Source organism: Cucurbita moschata, unplaced genomic scaffold, assembly GCF_002738365.1.
Source record: "Cucurbita moschata cultivar Rifu unplaced genomic scaffold, Cmos_1.0 Cmo_Scf00017, whole genome shotgun sequence".
NCBI lineage: Eukaryota > Viridiplantae > Streptophyta > Magnoliopsida > Cucurbitales > Cucurbitaceae > Cucurbita > Cucurbita moschata.
The window spans coordinates 202,665-229,486 of NW_019268533.1; the positions used below are offsets into that span (position 1 = coordinate 202,665).

The 26,822-nt window shown below is 38.1% G+C and overlaps 2 protein-coding genes across 2 annotated transcripts; both read left to right on the forward strand.

Annotated features, from left to right (window-relative positions):
- On the forward strand, window positions 1–25,780 carry LOC111454868 (probable LRR receptor-like serine/threonine-protein kinase At1g56140). Its single transcript, XM_023096338.1, has 25 exons — window positions 1–1,159; window positions 1,405–1,597; window positions 3,883–3,954; window positions 4,049–4,120; window positions 4,231–4,302; window positions 4,594–4,665; window positions 5,101–5,172; window positions 5,256–5,327; window positions 8,680–8,751; window positions 8,835–8,906; window positions 9,010–9,081; window positions 9,462–9,533; window positions 9,615–9,680; window positions 10,066–10,131; window positions 10,271–10,315; window positions 10,408–10,472; window positions 10,652–11,028; window positions 11,387–11,582; window positions 11,663–11,860; window positions 12,047–12,165; window positions 12,255–12,465; window positions 12,542–12,773; window positions 12,859–13,009; window positions 13,089–13,467; window positions 25,658–25,780. Exons 1-24 carry the CDS (start codon window positions 1,033–1,035, stop codon window positions 13,452–13,454), a joined length of 3,132 nt encoding a protein of 1,043 aa, XP_022952106.1. The 5' UTR covers window positions 1–1,032; the 3' UTR covers window positions 13,455–13,467; window positions 25,658–25,780.
- Window positions 14,715–25,771, forward strand: LOC111454869 (probable LRR receptor-like serine/threonine-protein kinase At1g56140). The gene is made up of 24 exons (XM_023096339.1): window positions 14,715–14,850; window positions 15,234–15,426; window positions 15,974–16,045; window positions 16,247–16,318; window positions 16,428–16,499; window positions 16,798–16,869; window positions 17,751–17,822; window positions 17,906–17,977; window positions 18,180–18,251; window positions 18,335–18,406; window positions 18,511–18,582; window positions 18,982–19,053; window positions 19,139–19,204; window positions 19,849–19,914; window positions 20,052–20,099; window positions 20,191–20,255; window positions 20,431–20,804; window positions 21,803–21,998; window positions 22,082–22,279; window positions 22,463–22,581; window positions 23,867–24,077; window positions 24,154–24,385; window positions 24,466–24,616; window positions 25,279–25,771. The coding sequence occupies exons 1-24, from the start codon at window positions 14,724–14,726 to the stop codon at window positions 25,642–25,644; spliced, it is 3,132 nt and encodes a 1,043-aa protein (XP_022952107.1). The 5' UTR covers window positions 14,715–14,723; the 3' UTR covers window positions 25,645–25,771.
- Window positions 25,781–26,822: the final 1,042 nt, after the last annotated feature.

Sequence of the window (26,822 nt, forward strand, 5' to 3'; positions counted from 1 at the left end):
AGCAGAGAATGACCAGGAAATCCACATTGCCAGAGCGGCCTAGCCTAAGAGAAACCAAAGCCTCTTCGGCTGCCCTTCTTCTTCTTCCCCTTTCTTTCATGGTCCTTCCTGAAAGTGACCATTTATATATATACCATTCCAAAAACTTGTCCACTTGACCTAACAAAAGCGACTGGATTTGAAAACTCAGAACCCCAAAAACAGCAACTTGTTGGGAAGGAGAAGGAGACTCCAAAATGGATAAGGTCATCACATTACACGCAAGTGGCCGTGGAAAGGGAGCAGATGCTGAATGGTTGGGGGAGAAATGCAAATTTTCATCCTGTTTGGGCCCAACCCAGAAGACTACTCAAGAAGACTACTCAATATCTGAAAGGGCGGACCCCAGCTTGCTTGCTTGCTGTGTATTGGGACCCCTCAAATTTAAGGCTGAATCCGAATTCTTCTCGCCCAATTTCCCCTGAAATTGAACATATCAGAAAACCCCTCCAGATTTTTTGTTCTAATAAAACAATGACCTCATCAATCTATTTGATGATGGTAACAGCAACCCAATTTCCCAAAATTCTCCAATGTTTTAGGAAGAAGCTTATTAGTCTAAACCAGATGTGGATAGGCATATTAGAGAACAGGATACAGCCCACTTCTAACTGAGTTTAATGCTCCAATATAACCTGGTTTGTAATTTTCCCTGGAGCACTTCAGCTGCTTGTCTTTTTCGAAACAATTTTGAATTACTTCCAAAACATGACTAAATTGAGGATGAGTAGAATTGGTGAGATATGAACTACTGTGAACTACAAGGAAAAATGTTTGAGAAGATATACGCGTTTGACATGTTTTAAGTCATGGTCGTGGATGGTCATAGAAGATGGAGCCCCTTATTTATTTATTTATTTACGGAAGGGATAGCAGAAGTTTCCAAGTCACCCCAAATTTCTAGAGACTGGAATAGCCATGAGTCAAATGTGACTATTACATACTAATCCTCCCTTCTTAATCCTGTCTGTGATCGATAAAGCTTGAAATTCCATGTCCATGGCGTCTTCATCTTTAGGTTTTATCTTTGCTCTTTCTGCTTTTGCTTCCATCGTCACCCACCTGGTTGTTTTGTCTGAAGCTCAAAATCCAAATCAACCCACCACCGATCCCGATCAAGGTTCTCTCTCTCTCTCTCTCCCTTTTCCTCTCCCACCTTTAGTGTGTTCGGAGGAATGAGCTATATGATGCAAGCTACACTTTACTTTCATTCAATTCAACTGAACTCTTTTGTTTGTTCGTAAATTCAGCTTATTTATACTCGTTTTTTGTGAGGATCACCAATGAGTCAAGTCTGAAAAACTTTACTCAAACAACTACATTGGAATGGATTGATTGACTTGTGAGTAATATTTTTGTGTGCAGCAAGAGCTCTGAATTCCATATTTAGTCAATGGAAGATATCGGCGCCATCAGGGGTGTGGAATATAAGCGGGAATCTGTGCAGTGGGAGGGCAGTCAACACTACCACGGCCATTGACAGCTATGGAAACCCCATTCCTCTCATAAAATGCGATTGCTCAGCCAACAATGGTGCAACTTGCCTCATTACTCAAATGTAAATCTCTCTCTCTCTAGATAGATATATGTGTGTGTCTATCACATTGCATTTGAAGTGCTGGAGCAATTAGAGTTTGTAACACGTGTAATTTTAAGAAAATAAATAAAAAATATTTGCAAAAATGAAAAAAAGAAGGAAGGTAAGCAGAATGGCACGCACGCACGCAAGTTGGAGAAGATGACCGTACAGTCAACGGTTAGTCTCTCAACCTTCTCTTTAACGAATTTGAAACTAGCAATTTTCATTAGTTTTATTGTTTTGACTTAATTTAGGGCATATTGAGGAATTTCGACGAAATTTAGAATATCTTCAAAGACTCGAAACAAGTTTGGGAAGCCTACAATCAAGTAACCATATAGAGCAAGTTTCTAAGAAATACTCGTAGGAGTCGATTAGGATTGAGAACAATAATTGAGTATTATGTTTAGGAACCTAGTTTGACCTAGTCTCATGAGAATTATGCTTAGATGATGTGAATAGTTTACCACTTAATTATGTTTACCGTCATATAGCTTCCGCATGCATGTCATAGAGTGCTAATTATGGTTTCCATAGACTATGAGTTACTTTTCACGTACTTTGGTCCTATCACCTAGTCATGAGTTCCATAGCCTCCTTTGGTTGACCAGGTACCTTGTAGGGACAAATGGGGTGCAACCCCTATTCGTGAACTAACCAACAAAGGTTAGGGTCTACTTGTTACACATGACTTAGTTGTCACCCATAAAGGATATCAGTAGTCATAGAGAGTATACTACTGTAGTTCATACCAATGGTGCCTAGTGGGAGTGCCATGACCATTTTACTGATCTAGCTCAAGTGGCGTATTGACAGGTAATTTTACTGTTCTAACCTGGAAGGGTGTAGTGACAAGTAGTTTAATGTTCTAGCCAGAAAGAGGCAAAGTAACATGTAGTCACTGTTTCTAAGACAGGTAGTTTACTGTCACAGCTTGGAAAGGGTATAGTGACAGGTAGTTTTACTGTTCTAACCCGTTGCGGGTACATGGGCAGATAGTTACTATTCTAGTCTGGAATGGGCGTAGTGACAGGTAGTTTACTGATCTTAGGAACAGGTAGATGTCGCCCGACACTGTTAGGGAGAATCCACTGATTAGAGCTAAGTAGGTAGATAGGTATGGAGTACAGTCATCGTTTAGAGTAGAAAGGGCTCCTCCATACTGACGGGTATTAGCTTAGGGTCTTTTCATGGGCCATAGTGGCTCGAGGCACTCCTCGCACAAGACTGATGAAGGACCTAGACATACGTGACACCTAGAGCCAAGAAAACAGAAAACCCTAGGTTGTGAACACGAGAGGGATTGAGTACTCCTTAAAGGAGGAATGCTGAGGGTAGTTGTACAGTGACTACCAAGTTTGGTATAGCCGTTTAGCCACAGTTTGGGCGATCGTTAAAAACAGTTATGAGCACATAGCCAAAGTTTATGTGTATAGGATTAAGTCCGATAAGAGTTTACAAGTAGGTTGCTTATTGAGTATTTTTATACTAATTCCATATTATTCTATTTTTTTCAGATAGAGTGTAGACCACTATTGATGGCGGGAGCTTGCGAAGCCGTGCAACTGTAGGGGGTGCCTTTTAGATCGAGTCTTCTTCCTTTTTGTCATTTTCCTATTATTTTAAAGCTACTTCTCAAAACTTGTGTATTTTTGTAAATCGTTTTGATTTGACTCCATGGATATTACCTTTAAACTACTTTTATGTCGGTTTTGAATGCATATTTAAATTTTAAATTCCTTGAGTCTCCCGTTTTACAAAAGAAAATTTTACCTTCCTTTTTATCCTTGAGTATACATGGTACCTCGAAAATCAGGTCGTTACATAATTAGTTTTCCTTACGATTGCCTCGAGCATTCCTATTCTGCATATGCGATTGTTGGGACTTGAGTTTTGTTGTAGAAATCCAGAATCAAATTGATGAATAAAACTAATGTATATTGGACGTTCGTTTCTAACCACTTCTTAGCGATATACATGGACTGTAATAAAATAGGGTCAGACTTGCAGGAGTTTATATATGTATATCAGTAACTTTGCAACGTTCGCAGATAGAAAAAAAGAAAAACAGTTTTTCCAGAGGACTAATGCCGCCATATTGCTTGTATGTTTAGCATCCGGACAAATCTGGTCGATCATAAGAGGATATAATCTACTTGAAAGAAAAGATCAGAGAACAGCATATTTGTTTCTCATAACAAACTAATGTTCTTTGTTTTCTTTCTTGTTCTGTTTGAATTCATTTTATTTATATGATTTTGCAGGAACGTTTATGCAATAAATGTTGTTGGTATACTCCCACCAGAGCTATGGACATTAACGTCCCTCACCTATCTGTATGCCTTAACTACTAATCTATGTTCATATTGATATGTATTTGCCAGTTTTACTGGTAGTTCATGCAAATAAATTGAACTGAATTTCTTTCAGGAAGTTGGATCAAAATTTCTTGACAGGAACACTATCTGCATCTGTTGGTAATCTCACAGAATTGCGGAGCTTGTAAGACAATCAGTAACTTTTTCTAGAGACCTCAAAAGACATAATATTATATCGAACATCAACATTAAGAAGTTTCATCCATTTTCTAATTTTAATCAAATTATGATTAGGAGCCTGGGAACTAATGCATTATCAGGGCCACTTCCGAAGGAACTTGGATCTCTTTCTAAACTGGAAATGTTGTAAGTTATCTGTTTCTACTCAACTCTGGAAGACATTCGAATGGCTAGCAGATCCCGTTGCTTTTTATTAAATCGATGGAGCTGTCCTTTTCGATTAATTTGTTAACTACATGTAATAATTTTTTAGGCACTAGGAAATTCTAAATTTACTCAGATGCTTCTGTCTTTTCCTTATGGGAATAATGAAACTTTTCACGAGTACAAATGCATATCCTGAGCATTATATGTCATGTGGCTGTATATATTTCATAATGACCATATTTAACTGTTGCGTTTTGACTGATATCGTAGGGCTTTCGGGTCCAACAATTTCTCTGGTTCCTTACCACCAGAGCTTGGAAATCTTTCTATGTTGAAGAAACTGTAAGCTTTTCTTCCTCTCTCTCTTTGTTTCTTTTTTCTTTGGCTTTATGTTTATCAAAATTCTTGAACCTTTTTAATATCTATATGTGTAACTTATGCAGAGTATAACGTTGCAGACATAAAAGAAAGAAAAGACTGAAAGCTAAACCAATTTTTGTGAAAGAAAAAACTCACTAATCTTAACGGTTCCCTATTCTGGGGTTAACTCATAGTACTTACATATTCATGTTCATGATCATTTCATTTAATTGGGAGTTTGTTGATGCAAGAATCTAAAATACTTATTTGACTTTCGGTCCCTTCATCTTGTGATTTTTGCCGAGTTTCAATCTTTGACTCGGCTTTTGTTACACTTAGATGTGGTGATCCTACTTTGACTTTGAGTTGCACTGTTTCATTATACTGATAATTTGTTGATCATGTTTGTCTTGATAGATACATTGATAGCTCTGGAGTTACTGGTGGTATTCCTCAATCATTTTCACGCCTAAGAAACTTGAATACAGTGTAATCCATTTTTTGGATTTAATTTTTCCTAACTTTATCAGCCAAGAATGCATCATTTTTATATAAAGCTCTTTTTTGAACAGATGGGCATCAGACAATGACCTCAGTGGCAGAATACCTGATTTCATCGGGAGTTGGACAGGGCTCACAACTTTGCAAGACAATTTTGTTAGCATGTCTCTTCTTTGCTCCAACGCCCCCGCCCCCTCCCCCTCACTTGTTGATGTTGGGATATGGAGCATGATGCTTAGATCTGGTAGAGATATATTTGGAAGATATTTCGTAAAGATATGATAGAGATATATATGGTAGATATTTGGTAAAGATTTGATAAAGATATATTTGTTAGATTATATCTCGTAGGTTTTAATCTTTGGAAGCTATAATTAGTAAATTGAAACCATATATATACCCCATTCAGCAATGCTCTCAAAATGTACTCTTCTTCATTCTCTGTATTCTCTCTTGTTGTACATACCTGAAGTCATCAATAATAAAACCTTTAGCCAATATTCCTCCTTGTATTTTCTCTCTCTTGTTCTTTGTGTTCATCTTGATCGAGTGTGTGCGTTGTTGAGCGATCCTAACAATTGGTATTAGAGCTAACAACTGTTATCAGAGCGAGGCGGAAGCTACCACGATCTGTAGATTGGAATTGAGAAGTTCGATGGATCCGATTTCGGTTTCTGGAAGATGCAGATTGAAGGTTATCTGTACCAGAAAGATCTTCACGAACCCCTGTTGCGGGTGAAGCTGGATACCATGACCACGGAACAGTGGAAGCTCAAGGATCGACAAGCCTTAGGGCTGATCCGGTTGACGCTATCCAGAAACGTGGCGTTCAACATTATCAAGGAGAAGACAATGTCAGACCTGTTGAAGGTGCTGTCAAATATGTATGAAAAACCGTCAGCTATGAACAAGGTGTATTTGATGCGGAGATTGTTATGAGTCCTTGTGAGAACTGCGTTATGAGCAAACAGAAACGAGTTAGCTTCACAAAGACTATTAGAGAACTGAAGAAAAGTACCGGGACAACGAAGCAAGTGGGAGTTGAGGTTGAGTTGTAGAACAATTCACAGAGTGATATTGTAGCAGATACTCAAGAAACTCCTGAGACTCTTGCTGAGGAACCAGAGGTGAAGCAAGTTGGAGTTGAGGTTGAGGTTGAGTTGCTGAAATATTCACCAAGTGATGTTGTAGCTGGTACTCAAGAAACTCCTAAGACTGTTGCTGAAGAACCGGAAGAGGAGCAAGTGACACCTGAGCAAGTGTTAAAAAGATCATCCAAAGCCATCAGATTACCAGATAGGTATGTACCTTCTTTACACTATCAGTTGGTGACTGATGAAGGGAACGAAAGCCCCTTGATGAGACCCTACAGTTGGAGGATACAACTAAGTGGGAGCAAGCCATGGATGATGGGATGTCTAGGCTTCAGAAATGCGTTGCTCTTTCATCTGCTGAGGCTGAGTACTTGGCATTAGCTGAAGCTGGTAAGGAGATGATATGGATGATAGACTATCTAGAAGAATTAAGCAAAAAGCAGGGCGAGAAGATTCTTCAGGTCGATAGTTAGAGTGTCATGCAATTGGCGAGGAACCCGGTCTATCATTCAAAACACAGAAGACGATACCATTTCACTCGGAAGTTAGTTGAAGATGGTGATGTGTTTGGAGAAGATAGAGGGTGCAAGGAATCCAGCAAACATATTGTGTTGATGTTAGAACATTGAGGTTGTGCAAAGCCTTCTTGGTTGACTGGATCAGTCTCCAAGTGGGAGATTGTTGGGATATGGAGCATGATGCCTAGATCTGGTAGAGATATATTTGCAAGATATTTCGTAAAGATATGATAGAGATATATATGGTAGATATTTGGTAAAGATTTGATAGAGATATATTTGTTAGATTGTATCTCGTAAGTTTAAATCTTTAAAAGCTATATTTAGTAAAATGAAACCACATATATACCCATTAGGCAGTGCTCTCAAAATGTACTTTTCTTTATTCTCTGTATTCTCTCTTGTTGTACATACCTGAAGTCATCAATAATAAAACCTTAAGCCAATATTCCTCCTTGTATTTTCTCTCTCCCGTTCTTTGTGTTCATCTTGATTGAGTGTGTGCGTTATTGAGCGATCCTAACAATTGGTATTAGAGCTAACAATTGGTATCGATCGATACCATGTTAGGAATCACGACTCTCCACAATGGTATGATATTTGTCCACTTTGAGCATAAGCTCTCGTGGCTTTGCTTTGGGCTTCCCCAAAAGGCCTCATACAAATGGAGATAGTATTCCTCACTTATAAACCCATGATCTTCCACTAAATTAACCAACATGGGACTCACTCCCAATAATCCTCAACAATCCTCCCCTCGAATAAAGTACTCTATAAGCCTCCCCTGAGGCTTATGGAGCTCTCGAATAGTCTCCCTTTAATCGAGGCTCGACTCCTTTCTCTGGAGCCCTCGAACAAAGTACACCTTTTGTTCGACACTTTAGTCACTTTTGACTACACCTTTGGGGCTCACAATTTTTTGTTCGACACTTGAGGATTCTATTGACATGGTTAAGTTTAGGGCATGATTCTGATACCATGTTAGGAATCACGACTCTCCACAATGATATGATATTGTGCACTTTGAGCATAAGCTCTCATGGCTTTGCTTTGGGCTTCCCCAAAAGGCCTCATACCAATAGAGATAGTATTCCTCACTTATAAACCCATGATCTTCCACTAAATTAACCAACGTGGGACTTACTCCCAATAATCCTCAACAGTTGAGAATTGTTGGAGTCCCACATTAGCTAATTAAGAGGAAGATCATGGGTATATAAGTGAGGGACACTATTTTCATTGGTACGAGGTTTTTTGCGTTAACCAAAAGTAAAGTCATGAGAGCTTGATTCGTTGTTCCTAACATGATATCAAACTCATTCCCTTATCTTAACTTAGCCAGGTCAAAAACATCCTTAAGTGTCGAACAAAGAAGTTGTGAGCCTTGAAGCGTAGTCATGGTGACTCAGGTGTCAACAATGGGTGTACTTTGGTTGAGGACTCTAGAGAAGAAATCGAAGTTCGATTGATGGGAGACTGTTCAAGGGCTCCAGAGAAGGAAGCCTCAGGGAGGCTCTATATTGTACTTTTTTCGAAAGGAGGATTGTTGGAGTCCTCAATCGACTAATTAAGGGGAAGATCATGGGTATATAAGAGAGGGACACTATCTCCATTGGTATTAGGCCTTTTGGGGAAACTAAAAGCAAAGTCATGAGAGCTTAAGCTCAAAGTATATGATATCATACCAATGTGGATGTCCGTTGTTCCTAACATCTCTCTCCAAAATGGTGCCGGATGAACTAAGCGACGGCCGAAGGTTTCCTTATGCTGTAGATTTTCATTCAAGTCCATTTTATTTACTATGCTATGCAGAAGTTTTTGTTTACTTGCAATTTCCAGTAAAGTTGAAGATCTGTCCCTTTATTATCTACTCACTTTTGTAGGAGGTTTCAAGGAAACTCTTTTACAGGTCCCATACCGTCGACATTTTCAAACTTGACATCTTTGACCGAGTTGTGAGTAACTTTAACCATTTCAGGGGTATTTGGTCTATGCACTGCTTGACTCATTGCTAATAAACTATATATAATTACTATAGGAGAATAGGTGAATTATCCAATGGGAGCTCTTCTCTATCATTTATCAGTAATATGACATCTCTAACTATCCTGTGAGTTGGCTCCATCTTTTGTTTCATTGCTGTTATTTATTTATTTATTTTTATTTTCAATCTCCCTAACTTTTTTATGATTATAATGTTCCTTTTCTTGCAGGGTGCTGAGAAATAATAATATGACAGGTTCAATTCCATCCAACATTGGAGAATTTCGTAGTCTTACCCTGCTGTAAGAATTCCTCATCGATGGATAACCGTTTAAATTAATATGTTGCTGGTAATGAGCTAAGTTGGATTTGTTTCATACACCTGTTCGTCATTTTTGTGCATGATATCCTTGCCTCACCAAATCACCTAGAAACAACAATGTTCATGTGTTCTTTAAGAATTGTGCTGGTGTCATCTCATCTCCAAACTGATTTATAAATTAAGATGGAATCCGTTTGGATGATAAATCTAGTAACATGTTTTCCTTGTTTTTTGTTTTCTTACCATTATGAAACTTAGTGCTCTTGGGGAGAATTGAATCCTATTTGATGATCGCATTTTATTCTTAAAAGTTCTTGTAGTGCTGGTAATGGAGTGACTCCATTCTCCTTTCTATTGTAGGGATTTGAGCTTCAACAACTTGACAGGAGAGATTCCAAGCTCGCTTTTCAATTTGAGTTCACTGTCACACTTGTAACATCCAACCCTTCCTACACTATCTGACTCCCACCATCTTTTCGTCGAATTGAAGTGTATATTCTGTCTTTTGCTCAGGTTTCTTGGAAATAATAAGTTAAATGGGACCCTACCTACACAGAAGAGTGCATCACTTCTTAATATGTGAGTTCGTCTTGTAAATTTTGATTTCAGTTAACGATGCCTCTTACGAGTAGATCTGATTTAGCAATATTTCTTTTGGTCAATTAGATGGAAGATATGTTGTATTCCTGGGAAATGAAAAATTTTCCATCTCAAAGATATAGGAAAGATTCAATCGTTTTTTCACTATGCTCCAATGGAATGCATCTTTTATCAAACATCTCGATTACAAAGTTTAAATATTCATAGTAAGGAGTTGCATAGGGTGTGCTTTCTGAGATTGAGGTTTTGAGTAGGCATGGTATTCATTCAGGCATACACACATATCCTTGTTTTTGGCATGCTTAGATTTATTGGCTGTTAACTTCTATACTGAGTGCTAATGCCTTGCCACTTGATCTCGTAGAGACTTGTCATATAATGATTTATCAGGGAGCTTTCCTTCTTGGATCAACCAGCAAAACTTACAGCTGTAAGTAATGTGCCACTGATTTTCTGTTCTATATCTTTTTCTCTACAATCATGCAAGTTACAATAAGACACTGCCTACCTACTCATGTAACATTAAGATGAAGATTATGTTGCAATCTTTTGTTGGATTTGATATGCAGAAATTTAGTCGCCAACAATTTCATCATTGAAGGTTCAAGTATCAGGTGTTTCCATGAGTTGATTTAATATCCTTGCGTATACATATACTTCGTTGTCTTAAAGTGGTGTGTTTAACACATATCTCTTTTGCTTTCAGTGGGTTGCCTTCTGGATTGCATTGTCTTCAACGAAGCTTTCCTTGTAATCGAGACCGTCCAATATGTGAGTAGAAATTACAAAATAAATTCTTCCTATTTGTCGTATGTTTCTCTGAGGAGGAGGAGGAAAAACTACCTCAGGCTTCTCACTTTCGACATAAGGCAGTTGTTAAATAAGAAGATGCACCGTCCTACGTGTGGATATCTTTTATTCATAGCTCCTGTCTTGTATATTGATGCTAGATTCTGATTTTGGGATCAAATGTGGAGGTCCTCAGTTCAGAAGTTCATCAGGGGTTTTGTTTGAAGCGGAAAAGGAGACTCTCGGTCCTGCTACGTACTTTGTTACCGAGTCAAATAGGTGGGCGGTTAGTAATACTGGATACTTCACTGGGTCCAACAATTCTGAATACATAGCCAATACATTGTCTCAATTCCCAAACACCCTTGTGGGAGAACTTTATCAGACACAGCGACTATCTGCTTCATCATTGAGATACTACGGACTCGGACTTCAGAATGGCAACTACTCCGTGAACCTTTATTTTGCAGAAATAGTTCTCTCAGATTCAAATACATGGCAAAGCCGTGAGAGGCGTCTCTTTGATATATATATACAGGTTTCTTTTTAATTCTTCTTCATTTATATAATCTTGTAATGAGTCCTCCTCTACCATAGTTCCAGGCCAAGGCAAACAATATTGTCCTAAAGAAAGGTTTACATCAAAGCTTTGCCTATATATAACTGTCACCATGTTTGGTCAATCCCGTGTCTGTGTCTGTGCTTCTTAGTTGATAGATGATTGTTAGCAACACTTATATAGTATTGTTTATCCGGTAAGAACAAGTGTCATCCGCCATATTTCCATTCTGTCCTGTGTTATTCCCTTACGAACTGATGTTCGTTTTCTGCTGTGTCTTCATTTTTGCGATTGTCTGCTCTGTTCCTTTGTCTGAGTTCATCATCATTGGTTTCAGGGAAATCGTGTCGTACAGAATTTTAATATTAGAAAGGAGGCAGGTGGGTCTTTCCTTGCTGTCCCAAAGAACTTCACGGCGGAAGTTACAGAAAATTTCCTGGAAATTCATCTCTTTTGGGCGGGGAAAGGTACATGCTGCATACCAAATCAGGGTGCTTTTGGACCTTCCGTTTCAGCCATCAGTGCTACCCCAGGTAATTGGTATGACAAGTTTTGTTCTTTATTGTGTCCTTGTTTTCAAGTTTTTTCAGTTAAGTAGTGAGCTTTTCTGCAGATTTTAAACCAAATGTCAGTAACGTACCTCCAAGTACTAAGGAGAATAGTAGAACGGGCCTAATTGCAAGGGAGGATAATAGAAAGGGCCTAATTGTAGGTCTCTTTGTTGGGTTAGGATCCATTTTCGTTCTGATTATTGGCGCAGTTTTCCTTATCGTCCAAAGAAGGAATAGACGTCGTGCCAATGAAGATGAAGGTAACTACAAGGAGTCGGCTTCCAAGTTGTTATTTGCATCTTGATTCCGTTGCATTCGACCTTAAGTTCTTCAATAAATGGGTCCCTTATTGCTGTATTTTCTTCCATTTTGGATCTACATTGGAGGAGGCGTACTGTAATTTCTATCCACATCTATACCAATTATTTATTTTTATTATTTTGCAGAGCTCCTTGGGATAGATGCTAGACCATACACTTTTAGTTTTTCTGAACTAAGGGGTGCTACAGGCGACTTTAATCCATCCAAAAAACTTGGCGAGGGAGGATTTGGACCTGTTTACAAGGTATGGTCTCTCTTTAAAATGGCGAAGGAGTATTATTCAAGTCTGAAGTATTGCTATTACTAACTATCTGATTTATTTTACCCTTGCAGGGAACACTAAGTGATGGAAGAATGGTCGCTGTGAAGCAACTCTCAGTGGCATCCCACCAAGGAAAGAGCCAGTTTGTTGCTGAGATTGCTACAGTATCCGCAGTGCAGCATCGCAATCTTGTGAAATTATATGGATGTTGCATCGAGGCCGATAAACGTCTCCTTGTTTATGAGTTTCTAGAAAACAAGAGTCTTGACCAAGCATTATTTGGTAAGGAATTTATATCCAATTTTCCGGCTGTTGAAAGCAAAGATAGTTGTATTTAATCATGGTTTTTGTGTGGCAGGCAAAAAACATTTGATTATTGATTGGGCAAAACGTTTTGAGATATGCGTGGGTGTAGCAAGGGGTCTCACTTACCTTCATGAGGAGTCAAGACTTCGCATAGTGCACAGAGACGTTAAGGCCAGTAACATCCTGCTTGATGGTAATCTGATTCCCAAAATTTCAGATTTTGGCTTAGCCAAACTTTACGACGACAAAAAGACTCATATAAGCACTCGTGTTGCTGGGACAATGTAAGATTAATTCAGTGATTGTGTTGGCGCTTCCTTTTTCTTGGTAATGAGTACTAATGTTGGCCAGCTTACTGTTCTGTTGCAGTGGCTATCTTGCACCTGAGTATGCCATGCGTGGCCACCTTACGGAGAAGGCTGATGTGTTTGGATTTGGCGTTGTGGCTCTGGAAATTGTGAGCGGAAGGCCGAATTCATACCCGAGCTTAGAGCAGCACAAAATTTATCTTCTTGATTGGGTAAGAATGAATCGTTTTTCCTGTTTTGTTTATCAGAATGAATCGCTTCCATTGTGATAACTTCCTGTTTTGCTTGTAGACATGGTGCCTCCACGAAAACAACCGTGAACTGGAGATGGTGGATCCTGAATTATCAGAGTTCAGCAAGGAGGAAGTAAAGAGAGTGATTGGTGTAGCTCTTCTGTGCACTCAAACATCCCCAGCTCTTCGGCCATCGATGTCCCGCGTGGTAGCAATGCTGACTGGAGACGTTGAAGTGGGCGCTGTAACTTCCAAACCAGGATACCTGATAGACTGGAAATTTGACGACATTACAAGCTTTATTGATACTCCATCAACTGAAGAACCTGATAGTAGCCTTTATGCATCAACAAGTTCGAATGTTGTTGATATAAAGCAATTGCCAGCCAAACCACTGCTCCATGAATCATTTGGGGCCGGGTAGATGAACAAGCTTGGTAGTTTGACGTTCTTTTCACATTTACTCAACATCCCCCACCTCAGGCTTTGTACATTAGAATACAACATTCATAAATTATTTATGATTTCAATTATGTATGTTCTGGCTTTGCTGCTAGCCCACTACACCGGCTTGTTAAGAATGAGAAATAGACGAAGTATTGAAAGTACTATCTTCACAGCGTTTTAAATAGGATACAAGCTACCAACTAATACCGAAAAATATAAACTAACTAAATCTTGAGAATAAGATAGTTATTATAAAATTCTAAAATAAAATATTAATTGATTATGAATATCTAATTATTATAATATATTTTCTAAATATTATATCTTAATACATTTTTCACAATTCAAAATGAAAAATTACATAACACTATTTTGGTTTTTGTATTTGGTTCCGTTTCAGATTTTTTTTAATTAAGTGTTGTTAAATAATAATAATAAAATTCAAGCTATACCTTATATTCTAAATTTTATAAAGGAATATTAATAGAAGCTTATTTCTCTTAAAAATCATCAATAAACTAAAATAATAATTATTTTAAAGATTTTTTTTTCTTAAAGTATAGTGACTAAAAAGATATTTAGAAAAGATATTTGTTGTCTTTTATGGCCAACGCAAACGTTTAACGAGATTGGGCCATTTCAGCGTACTAAAAAGGCGCGCACGCGGCAAAAAGGTCGCCGTTGTTCAGGTGACAATCCTTATGAATTCTGATATTGACAGCGGCCGGCGACGAGCGCGAATGGATAAAAGCAGGGCCACCGCCGTCAGCCACCGATCTTGATTGTCAACTCAAGCAACAACAGGTAAAACTAACGCTTTATTCTCTGTTCACACTTGCCCTTGACGCGGCGACTTTCGGCCCCGCCTCCTCAGATCTTCACCTACTCTCTACACTCGGAATTTTATGCTCTGATTTTCAACCCAGCCCCCGCCGGTGGCTTAACGGACCTTGTCTATCACTGTAATACGCTTAATTGTTTGAATTCTTGCACGTGGGCTTCAATTTTTATTTGCTACTTGCTTCACCACTTGACTTCCCACACTCAGTTGGCAGAGCAAGATAATCAAGCCATTAATGGGGAAAGTTGAATTATTCTCAATAGTCACTTCATGGTCTTACTTTTCAACTTTGTTTTGTTTTTTTCTTTTTTCGTCACGGTTTTGGTTAGAATATCCCATTAATTCGATGGCTATTCATTTCCTCCCTCCATAATCTTGTCTGTAACTGATCAAGCTTGCAATTCCATGTCCATGACGTCTTCGTCTTCAGGTTTCATCTTCGCTCTTTGTGCTATTGCTTCCATCGTCGGCCACCTGGTTGTTTTGTCTGAAGCTCAAAATTCAACTCAACCCACCACCGATCCTGACCAAGGTTCTCTCTCTCTCTCTCTCTCTCTCCTTTTCCTTTCCCACCTCTAGTTTGTTAGCGGTGGGCGTGGGCCGTTACACTAGCCATTCGAGGTATGCCCATATAGAGCATACACCGATAATTTTGACATGGAAGAAAAGCTGCTTACTCTTGTTTCACGCAACCAAAAAAAACCACTTAGAAGCTCTGGTTTCCCCCACCAGAACTAAGAAACAGTATTCAATTCAATTGAACTCTTCTGTTTTGTTCATGAATTGAGCTTATTTATATTCATCTTTGTGAGGATCACCAACGAGTAGACATAAATCTGAAGACTTTACTCAAACAACTAGTTGGAATCGATTGATACTGATTTCTGAGTGATTTTTTTTTTTTGGTGTGTGCAGCAAGAGCTCTGAATTCCGTATTTAGTCAATGGCGTATATCGGCGCCATCAGGGGCATGGAATATAAGCGGGAATTTGTGCAGTGGGAGGGCAGTCGACACTACCACCCCCATTGACATTAATGGAAACCTCAATCCTCTTATAAAATGCGATTGCTCAGCCAACAACGGTGCAACTTGCCTCATTACTCAACTGTATCTCCTTCTCTCTCTCTCTCTCTCTCTCTCTCTCTCTCTCTCTCTCTCTCTCTCTCTGCATCTATCGCATTGCATTTGAAGAGCTGGAGCAATTCGAATTAGTTTTATTTACGATTGCCTTGAGCATTCCTATTCTGCATGTGCGATTGTTGGGACTTAAGTTTAGTTGTGGGAATCCAGAATCAAGTTGCTGAATAAAACTAATTTGTTGTTGGGACATTCGATTCTAACTACTTCCATTCGTTTAAGCATTGATATACATGGACCGTAAAAAAAAGGATCTGAGTTGCAGGAGTTTATACATGTATATCCATAAGCTTGCAATGTTCGCTGATAAAAAAAAAAAATCAGTTTTTCCAGAGGACCAATGCCGCCATATTGCTTGTATGTTTTGCATCCTGACAAATCTGGTCGATCATAAGAGGATATAATCTACTTGAAAGAAAAGATCAGAGAAGATCATATTTATTTCTCATAACAAACTAATGTTCTTTGTTTTCTTTCTTGTTCAGTTTGAATTCATCTTATTTATATGGTTTTGCAGGCACGTTTATGCAATAAACGTTGTTGGTGTACTTCCACCAGAGCTATGGACATTAACTTCCCTCACCTATCTGTATGTTTTCTTCCTTATATACACACACAGACTTTTTAGAATATTACATCATTTGTTGAGTGGAGAATTTGAATCGTGAGCTCTTAGAACAATCTGCGTTCATGTTGGCGCATATATGTATGTATTTGATATTATATTAAGTGTAATGTGGAAAGTTTTATTGGTATCTTGTGCAATTAAATTGAACTGAATTTCTATCAGGAAGTTGGATCAAAATTTCTTGACTGGAACGCTATCTGCATCTGTTGGTAATCTCACAGAATTGCGAACGTTGTAAGACAATCCATAGCTTTTTCTAGAGACCTCACAAGACATAATATCATATCGAACATCAACGTTAAAGATTTTATCCATTTTCTAATTTTAAACAAATTATGATTAGGAGCCTGGGCATTAATGCATTATCAGGGGAACTTCCGAAGGAACTTGGATCTCTTTCTAAACTGGAACTGTTGTAAGTTATCTGTTGCTACTCAACTCTGGAGGACATCCGAATAGCTAGCTGATCCCGTTGCTTTTTATTAAATCTACGGAGCTAACTTTTTCAATTGATTTGTTAGTTACATGAAATAATTTTTTGTTCACTCAAAAATTCTAAATTTTACTCACATGCTTCTGCCTTTTCCTTCCTTATGAATGGGAGCAATGAAACTTTTCATGAGTACAAATGCAGATCATTAGTATTATGTCATGCGGCTGTATATATTTCATAATGACCATATTTAACTGTTGCGTTTTGACTGATATTGTAGGGCTTTCGGATCCAACAATTTCTCTGGTTCCCTACCGCCAGAGCTTGGAAATCTTTCTATGTTGAAGGAACTGTAAACTTTTCTTTCTTTCTTTCTCTCTCTCTTTCTCTCTCTTTTTTTGGTTTTTGTTTATCAAAATTTTTGAACCTTTTTTTATATCTACGTGTAAATTATGCTTATGGGGTTGCCTTTCCTAGTTTGCAACAACTAAATCTGAATCTTTGGTATCAAACTTTTGACCAGTGGTTGCCCTCAGTTTATTTATTTATTTTTTATATTCAGGATATTGTTGGATGTGCGATTTCCGTATCTCATGATTTTTGTAATTTCCAGAAATACCACAATCTGTTTATGTTTATCGGGCACGAAAAAAGATGACTTGCTATTATTGATAGAAAGCTCACATTAAATCTCACTCTTGTGTGCATGATAGGAATTATATCCTATTTGACAGTCATCAATATAACTCTAACAAGTTATAAATAGAACTTAAGAATGTTATAAAACGAACCTCATATGTTGAATTTTTGCATACCGAAGTAAATGTTTGAGAGCCAAACTTCAGTTAATGAAGAGTATAACATTGGAAAAATAAAAGAAAGAAAAAACTGAAAGCAAAACCAAATTTTGTGAAAGAAAAAACTCATTAATCTTAACGGTTCCCTGTCCTGGGGTTAATTCATAAAACTTACCTACTCATGGTCATGATCATTTTATTTTAATTGGGAGTTTGTTGATGCAAGAATCTAAAATACTAATTTGACTTCGGGTTCCTTCATCTTGTGATGTGTATGGCTTCTGAGCATTCTGAAAGGTCTGAATGAATAGATTTGTGCCTGAGTTTCAATCTTTGACTTGGATTTTGTTACACTTAGTTGTATTGATCCTACCTTGGCTTTGCCTTGCACTGTTTCACTATACTGATAATTTGTTAATCCTGTTTGTCTTGATAGATACTTTGATAGCTCTGGAGTTTCTGGTGGTATTCCTCAATCATTTTCACGCCTAAGAAACTTGCGTACAGTGTACTCCATTTTCTGGCTTTAATTTTTCCCAACTTTATCAGCCAAGAATGCATCATTCACTTATAAAGCTCTCTTCTGAACAGATGGGCATCAGACAATGAATTCAGGGGCAGAATACCTGATTTCATCGGGAGTTGGACACAGCTCACAACTTTGTAAGACAATTATGTTATCATGTCTCTTCTCAGCTCCAAAACCCCCCTCTCCCTCACCAAAATGGTGCCTGATGGCCCAAGCAATGGCTGAAAATTTCATTAATATCCATTTTATTTACTATGCTAGCCAAGAGTTTGTGTTTACTTGCAATTTCTAGTAAAGTTGAAGATCTGTCCGTTTATTATCTACTCACTTTTGTAGGAGGTTTCAAGGAAACTCTTTTACAGGTCCCATACCATCGACATTTTCAAACCTGACATCTTTGATGGAGTTGTGAGTAACTCTAACCATTTCAGGGGTGTTTGGTCTATGTACTTCTTGACTCACTGCTAATGTACCATATATAATTAATATAGGAGAATAGGTGATTTATCCAATGGGAGCTCTTCTCTAGCATTCATCAGTAATATGACATCTCTAACTATCCTGTGAGTTGGCTCCATTTTTTGTTTCATTTCTGTTATTATTATTATTAATTCTTATTTTCAATCTCCCAAACGTTTTTATAATTATAATGTTCCTTTTCTTGCAGGGTGTTGAGAAATAATAATATGACGGGTTCAATTCCATCCAACATTGGAGAATTTCGTAGACTTACCCAGCTGTAAGAAATAATAAGATAACCGTTTAAATTAACTTATTGCTGGTAATGAGCTAGGTTGGATTTGTTTGTGTTGCAAACAAATTTTGCTCATACACCTGTACGTCAGTTTTTGTGTATGATATCCTTGCCTCACCAAATCACCCTAGAAACAACAATGTTCATGTGTTCTTTTAAGTAATTGTGCTGGTGTCATCTCATCTCCAAACTGATTTATAAATTAAGATGGAATCCGTTTGGATGATAAATCTAGTAACATGTTTTCCTTGTTTTTTGTTTTCTTACCATTATGAAACTTAGTGCTCTTGGGGAGAATTGAATCCTATTTGATGATCGCATTTTATTCTTAAAAGTTCTTGTAGTGCTGGTAATGGAGTGACTCCATTCTCCTTTCTATTGTAGGGATTTGAGCTTCAACAACTTGACAGGAGAGATTCCAAGCTCGCTTTTCAATTTGAGTTCACTGTCACACTTGTAACATCCAACCCTTCCTACACTAACTATCTGACTCCCACCATTTTTTTGTCGAATTGAAGTGTATATTCTGTCTTTTGCTCAGGTTTCTTGGAAATAATAAGTTAAATGGGACCCTACCTACACAGAAGAGTGCATCACTTCTTAATATGTGAGTTCGTCTTGTAAATTTTGATTTCAGTTAACGATGCCTCTTACGAGTAGATCTGATTTAGCAATATTTCTTTTGGTCAATTAGATGGAAGATATGTTGTATTCCTGGGAAATGAAAAATTTTCCATCTCAAAGATATATGAAAGATTCTACTGTATATTTCACTACGGAATGCATCTTTTATCAAACATCTTGATTACCGAGTTTAAATATTCATGGTAAGGAGTTGCATAGGATACATTTCTTGGGTTATTTTTTGATACGTGCTTTCTGAGATTGAGGTTTTGAGAAGGCATGGTATTCATTCAGGCATACAATCATATGCTTGTTCAATTTGATAACAGTGGCAACACGTTCTTTTGGCATGCTTAGATTTATTGGCTAAGACACTGAAGAATCTGTCTACCTTTTCAAAATAAGTTTAAAATTCCAAAAGCCTCCATGCACCATAGTGGAATGCTTAGCTGAAATCTTTAGCTTGACTCGATAAGTACACATCTTAATAGTCATTTTTCACATTTTACTCTTACACCTTTCTTTGGCCGTCATCTTAATTGTCAATTTTCACATTTTACTTTTACACCTTTTTTTGGCTGTTAACTTCTGTACCGAGTGCTAATTCCGTGCCACTTGATCTCGTAGAGACTTGTCATATAATGATTTATCAGGGAGCTTTCCTTCTTGGATCAACCAGCAAAACTTACAGATGTAAGTAATGTGCCACTGATTTTCTGTTCTATATCTTTTTCTCTACAATCATGCAAATTACAATAATACACTGCCTACCTACTCATGTAATATTAAGATGAAGGTTATGTTATAATCTTGTTGATTTTGATATGCAGAAATTTAGTAGCCAACAATTTTAAAATTGAAGGTTCAAGTATCAGCAGGTATTTCCATGAGTTGATTTAATATCCTTGTGTTTACAAATACTTCGTTGTCTTAAAGTTGTCTCTGAACACATCTCTCTTTTGCTTTCAGTGGTTTGCCTTCTGGATTGCATTGTCTTCAACGCAACTTTCCTTGTAATCGAGACCGTCCAATATGTGAGTAGAAATTACAAAATAAATTCTTCCTATTTGTTGTACGTTTCACTGAGGAGGAGGAAAAACTACCTCAGGCTTCTTACTTTTGACATAAGGCAGTTGTTAATCAGAAGATGCACTGTCCTACATGTGGATGTCTTGTATTCATAACTCCTGTCGCGTATATTGATGCCAGATTCTGATTTTGGGATCAAGTGTGGAGGTCCTCAGTTCAGAAGTTCATCAGGGATTTTGTTTGAAGCGGAAAATGAGACTCTTGGTCCAGCTACGTACTTTGTTACTGAGTCAAATAGGTGGGCCGTTAGTAATACGGGATACTTCACTGGGAGCAACAATGTTCAATACATGGCCTCATTGTCTCAATCCCCAAACACCCTTGTGGGAGAACTTTATCAGACACAGCGACTATCTGCTTCATCATTGAGATACTATGGACTAGGACTTCAGAATGGCAACTACACTGTGAACCTTTATTTTGCAGAAATAGTTTTTCCAAATTTTAATACATGGCAAAGCCGTGAGAGGCGTCTCTTTGATATATATATACAGGTTTCTTTTCAATTCTTCTTCATTTATATAATCTTGTTTTGAGTCCTCCTCTACCATAGTTCCATGCCAAGGCAAGCAATATTGTCCTAAAGCTTTGCCTATATATAGTAGAGAAACTGTTATGACTAGGGCTTTTAAGGATATGGGTTGCCCCTGAAATTTAATAACCATATTCTAATCTTCTCCCCAACTCTCAGTCTGAAGGGCTATGAAGCACAAACAGGCTAATATTGGAGAAGAATCAGTGTCAGACACGGTTTGGATATGTTTTGGGAAACAAAAACCCAAACGGCCAAACCTGGCAGCGGCAGATGGCAGTGTTGGCGGCGAAGTCATTGTAGAGGGAGGGAGATTGCGAGAAAGTGGGGAGATGGAGGGAAAGAAGAATCGGAGGGAAATAGGTTTCTTGGGATAGGGGGAGAGGAGGGGAGGGTAGGATTTTTTTTTAGGACGAGTTTTATTTTTATTATTTTTTATAGTTACAAACTTTTTTTATAAAGTTTATTTTGTGGGTTTTTATTGGTTAATTTGCTTTGTCTTTATTAGGTTTAAGAGAGCACAATGACTTATTGGATTTTATGTATATTTAAATTTTAAATTAAATTTTCATTTACTTTTTTCTAATTGATTTTAATATTTAGTGAAAATAAAGTATTTTGGGTTATTGTTTCATATTACATTTTCAGAATTTTGCGTGTGGCCATGTCTGGTCTATCTTGTGTCCATGTCTGGTCTATCTTGTGTCCATGTCTGGTCTATCTTGTGTCCATGTTTATGCTTCTTAGTTGATGGTTGTTAGCAATGCTTATAGTTTTGTTTATGCGGTAAGAACAAATGTTGTCCGCCCTATGATTTAAACTTCATTTTTTGAATATAATATTTCCATCCTGTCCTGTGTTAATAATTTACAAACTGATGTTCATTTTCCGACGTGCCTTCATTTCTGCGATCGTCTCTTGCTCTGTTACTTGGTCTGAGTTCATCATCATTGGTTTCAGGGAAAACGTGTCTTACAGAATTTTGATATTAGAAAGGAGGCAGGTGGGTCTTTCCTTGCTGTCCCAATGAACTTTACGGCTGAAGTTACAGAAAACTTCCTGGAAATTCATCTCTTTTGGGCGGGGAAAGGTACTTGCTGCATACCTAATCAGGGTTCTTATGGACCCTCTGTTTCAGCCATCAATGCTACCCCGGGTAATTAGTAATAACAAGTTTTTTTCTTTGTTTTGTGTCCTTGTTTTCAAGTATTTTCAGTTAACCAGTGAGCTTTTCTGCAGATTTTGAACCATCTGTCAGTAACATACCTCCAAGTACTGAGGAGAATAATAAAACGGGCCAAATTGTAGGGAGGGATAATAGAACGGGCCTAATTGTAGGACTCGTTGTTGGGTTAGGATCTGTTTTCTTTCTCGTTTTTGGCGCAGTTTTCCTTGTCGTCCGGAGAAGGAAAAGGCGTCTTGCCTATGAAGATGAAGGTAATTACAAGGAATCTGCTTCTAAGCCGTTATTTGTGTCTTGATTCTGTTGCATTCTACATTAAATTCTTGCTGTCTCTTATTGCTGCATTTTCTTCCATTTGGGATCTACATTGGGGGAGGCATACTGAAACTTCTATCCACATCTATACCAATTATTTATTTATAATTATAATTTGTCAGAGCTCCTGGGGATAGATGCTAGACCGTACACTTTTAGTTTTTCTGAACTAAGGGTTGCTACAAGCGACTTCAATTCATCCAACAAACTTGGTGAGGGAGGATTTGGACCTGTTTACAAGGTATGCTCTTTCTTTAAAATGGAAGGAGTGGATAGGGCTAGGAAAAATTTAATTATCATGGTTGTCTCCTGTTGTATTATTCAAATCTGATTCAATTATCTGAAACTACCCAATAAATATAGGAAATTTTGTTTTGCGAAAAAAAGAAAAGAAAAGATAATGTTGTAGTAGATCTTAGGAAACTTATAACCACTGAGGGAAAAGGATAAGGGTGTAAAACTATAATTGGAATCAATTAATCTCAAACTGAGTCAACCTTATAGGTGAGAATATAACGCATCATAACAGTTATTTCTGTGCTTGTTTAGTAGTTCTTACGATAGTGGGAAGACTATATCAGTAACAGCCCAAACCCACCGTTAGTAGATATTGTCTGCTTTGGCCTGTTACGTATCGCCGTCAGCCTCACAGTTTTAAAACGCATATGCTAAGGAGAGGTTTCCACACCCTTATAAGGAATGTTTCGTTCCTCTCTCTAACCGATCTGAGATCTAACAATCCACCCCCTTGGGGGCTAGCATCCTTGTTGGCATACTGCCCGGTATCTAGCTCTGATACCATTTATAACAGCTTAAGCCCACCATTAGTAGATATTATTCACTTCGGCCTGTTACATATCGCCGTCAGTCTCACGGTTGTAAAACATGTCTACTATGGAGAGGGTCTAGCCCTACTCTGACCAATACCTCGCACTATTCGGTGACTGGCTCTGATATCATTTGTAACGGCCCAAGCACACCGCTAATAAATATTGTCCTTTTTGGGCTTTCCTGCTTTCCCTCAAGATTTTTTTTGTAACAGTCCAAGCCCACTGCTGATGTTGTCCTCTTTGGGCTTTCCCTTTCGGGCTTCCCCTCAAGGTTTTAAAACGTGTCTACTACGAAGAGGGTCTAGTTCTACTCCGACCAGTGCATCACACCGTCCGGTGATCGACTAGACCCTCTCCATAGTAGACACGTTTTAAAACCTTGAGGGGAAGCCCGAAAGGGAAAACCCAAAGAGGACAATATTTGCTAGCAGTGGACTTGGGCTGTTACAAATGGTATTAGAGCTAGAGACCGGGCAGTGTGCCAGCGAAAACACTGGCCCCCCAAGGGGGTAGATTGTTAGATCCCACGTTGATTGGAGAGGGAACAAAACATTCCTTATAAGGGTGTAGAAACCTTTATCTAGCAGACGCGTTTTAAAACCGTGAAGCTGATGGCGATACGTAATGGGCCAAAGCGAATAATATCTACTAGTAGTATTCCTATTAATTACTATCTGATTTATTTTACCCTTGCAGGGAACACTATGCGATGGAAGAATGGTTGCTGTGAAGCAACTCTCAGTGGCATCCCACCAAGGAAAGAGCCAGTTTGTTGCTGAGATTGCTACAATATCTGCAGTGCAGCATCGCAATCTTGTAAAACTATATGGATGTTGCATTGAGGCCGATAAACGTCTCCTTGTTTATGAGTTTCTTGAAAACAAGAGTCTTGACCAAGCATTATTTGGTAACTAATTTATATCCAATTTTCCGGCTGTTGAAAGCAAAGATAGTTGTATTTAATCATGGGTTTTATGTGGCAGGAAAAAAACATTTGATTATTGATTGGGCAAAACGTTTTGAGATATGCGTGGGTGTAGCAAGGGGTCTCACTTACCTTCATGAGGAATCAAGACTTCGCATAGTGCACAGAGACGTTAAGGCCAGTAACATCCTGCTTGATGGTAATCTGATTCCTAAAATTTCAGATTTTGGCTTAGCCAAACTTTACGACGACAAAAAGACTCATATAAGCACCCGTGTTGCTGGGACAATGTAAGATTAATTCAGTGATCGTGTTTTCGCTTCTTTTATCTTGGTAATGAGTACTAATGTTGGCCACCTTACTGTTGCAGTGGTTATCTTGCACCTGAGTATGCCATGCGTGGCCGCCTTACGGAGAAAGCTGATGTCTTTGGATTTGGCGTTATGGCTCTTGAAATTGTCAGTGGAAGACCGAATTCAGACCCAAGCTTAGAGGAAGACAAAATTTATCTTCTGGAATGGGTAAGAATGAATCGTTTTTCTTGTTTCATTAGGATCAATGAAATATCTTCAAACCAAAATAAAATGAACCAACACACGCTACAAGATTTGCGGCTGAAAAAATTCTGACCTTTTCAGATAATGTTTAACGATGAATTAAAGAACTTCTATCTCATTTTGATGCCATTTACCTTCTCTTCCTAAGCACTCTCCCCAAGCTTATTTGAAATCATATCCTTTTTCAGATCCTTCTCTATTACCTCCATATTGTTCTCACCCAAAATGTCCTAACTTTACCTTTGATCTTAAATCTATAGTAACCTGAACATGAATTGCTGTGGAGTCCCGAGCACAATCATTTATATTTAGCAGTTTTGCTCAAACATTAGAGTAGGGAGCATAAGAAAGCAATAAAAAAGGATCAATAATATCTTGGCTTGCATTTTCTCTGATAAATCAACGACCAGGCCAGAAATATGTACATTATTACTCAGACATTAGTGTTAATCTGTCTATGGGGCACCGAGTGATTAGATAATACTTTAGGCCATTTTGATCCAAGAAGGGTATATGAGAGAAAATATCCAAAAAAAACAAAAAATTCAGCCTGTTCTTGGTTTGGATTGGCATTGCTTTCTCATCTTATGTTAATTGCTCATAGGTGTTTCCCGTTTTGCTTGTAGGCATGGTACCTCCACGAAAACAACCGTGAACTTGAGATGGTGGATTCTGAACTATCAGAGTTCAGCAGGGAGGAAGTAAAAAGGGTGATTGGTGTAGCTCTTCTGTGCACTCAAACATCCCCCGCTCTTCGGCCATCGATGTCCCGCGTAGTAGCAATGCTGACTGGAGATGTTGAAGTGGCCGCTGTGACTTCCAAACCAGGATACCTGACAGATTGGAAATTTGATGACATTACAAGCTTCATTGATAACGCATCAACTGAAGAACTTGATACTAGCCGCTATGCATCAACAAGTTCTAATGTTGTTGATACAAAGCATTCGCCAGCCAAACCACTGCTCCATGAATCATTTGGGGCCGGGTAGATGAACAAGCTTGGTATTGACATTTTTCATTTTCTTGTTTCACATTTACTCAACATTCCCCCCCGCCTCAGGCTTTCTACATTACAATACAACATTCCTGAATTATATATATGATTTCAATTATTTATGTTCTTGAGTTTGCTACTTAAATTGTTTGAATGTTACAGCCTCCAGTTCTTGCCATACCATACGTACCTTTTATTTCTTTTGTTCAGCTTGTACTAAAGCGACGCCCCACCCCCAAAGACATAGGTTTTCTAAGAACTTCTGCCCAAACATACCTCCATTTCTTTGTTCTCCAAACCAAACGCTCGCTAAATATTTATTGATCTTTTATTCTTTGGTCTCTAAAATATATATTTCTTTGTATCAGAAGTATTTTAATTTGTTTCTTCTCTATTAAAAGTATTGGTAGGTGTCTTCATCAACATCGGGTGTTTGTTTTCCTTTTTTTTAAAAGAAAAACGATGAATATTAATGGAGTTGGAATCTTTTAACCTTATGGTCGAGATTAGGTAAGGTGTTCTCAAGTTTAAATACATGGTTAAAGACTATAACTTAAATAATAAACTTAAGCATAATTTAATTAGCGAAGACATGATATATTCCGTTAAGAAGTTAAATATTCAATAACTTATTGCTAATATGTAAAACATGAACCACAATAAGGAAAAGTATATGTACATAGAAAATTAAAACTTATTTTTGCAAGTAATTTGAACGACCTTTTTTATATATATATAAAATAATATGTTACAAACGTTTAGTGGTAGTGTAGAAGAGGGAGAAGCGGTCCAAATGGGGCCAATACAAACATTTAACACGATTTGGGCCATCTCAGTGTACGGAAAAGGCGCGCACGCTGTTCTGGTTACAACAATCCTTATGAATTCTGATATTGGCAGCCGTCGGCATAGAGCGCAAGTGGATAAATGCAGGGCCACCGCCGTCAGCCACCAGCTTTGAATTGTCAAGTCAACCAACATCAGGTAAAACTACCACTTAATTCTCTATTCACACCTTGCCCTTGACCCTCAGATTTGCGATCCCGCCACCTCAAATACTCACCTAATCTCTACAATTTTAATTTTATGCTGTGATTTTCAACTCAGCCCTCGCCGGTGGCTTACCGGACTTCCATGCGACCCAAGAATACTTGTCTACCACTGTACGCTTAA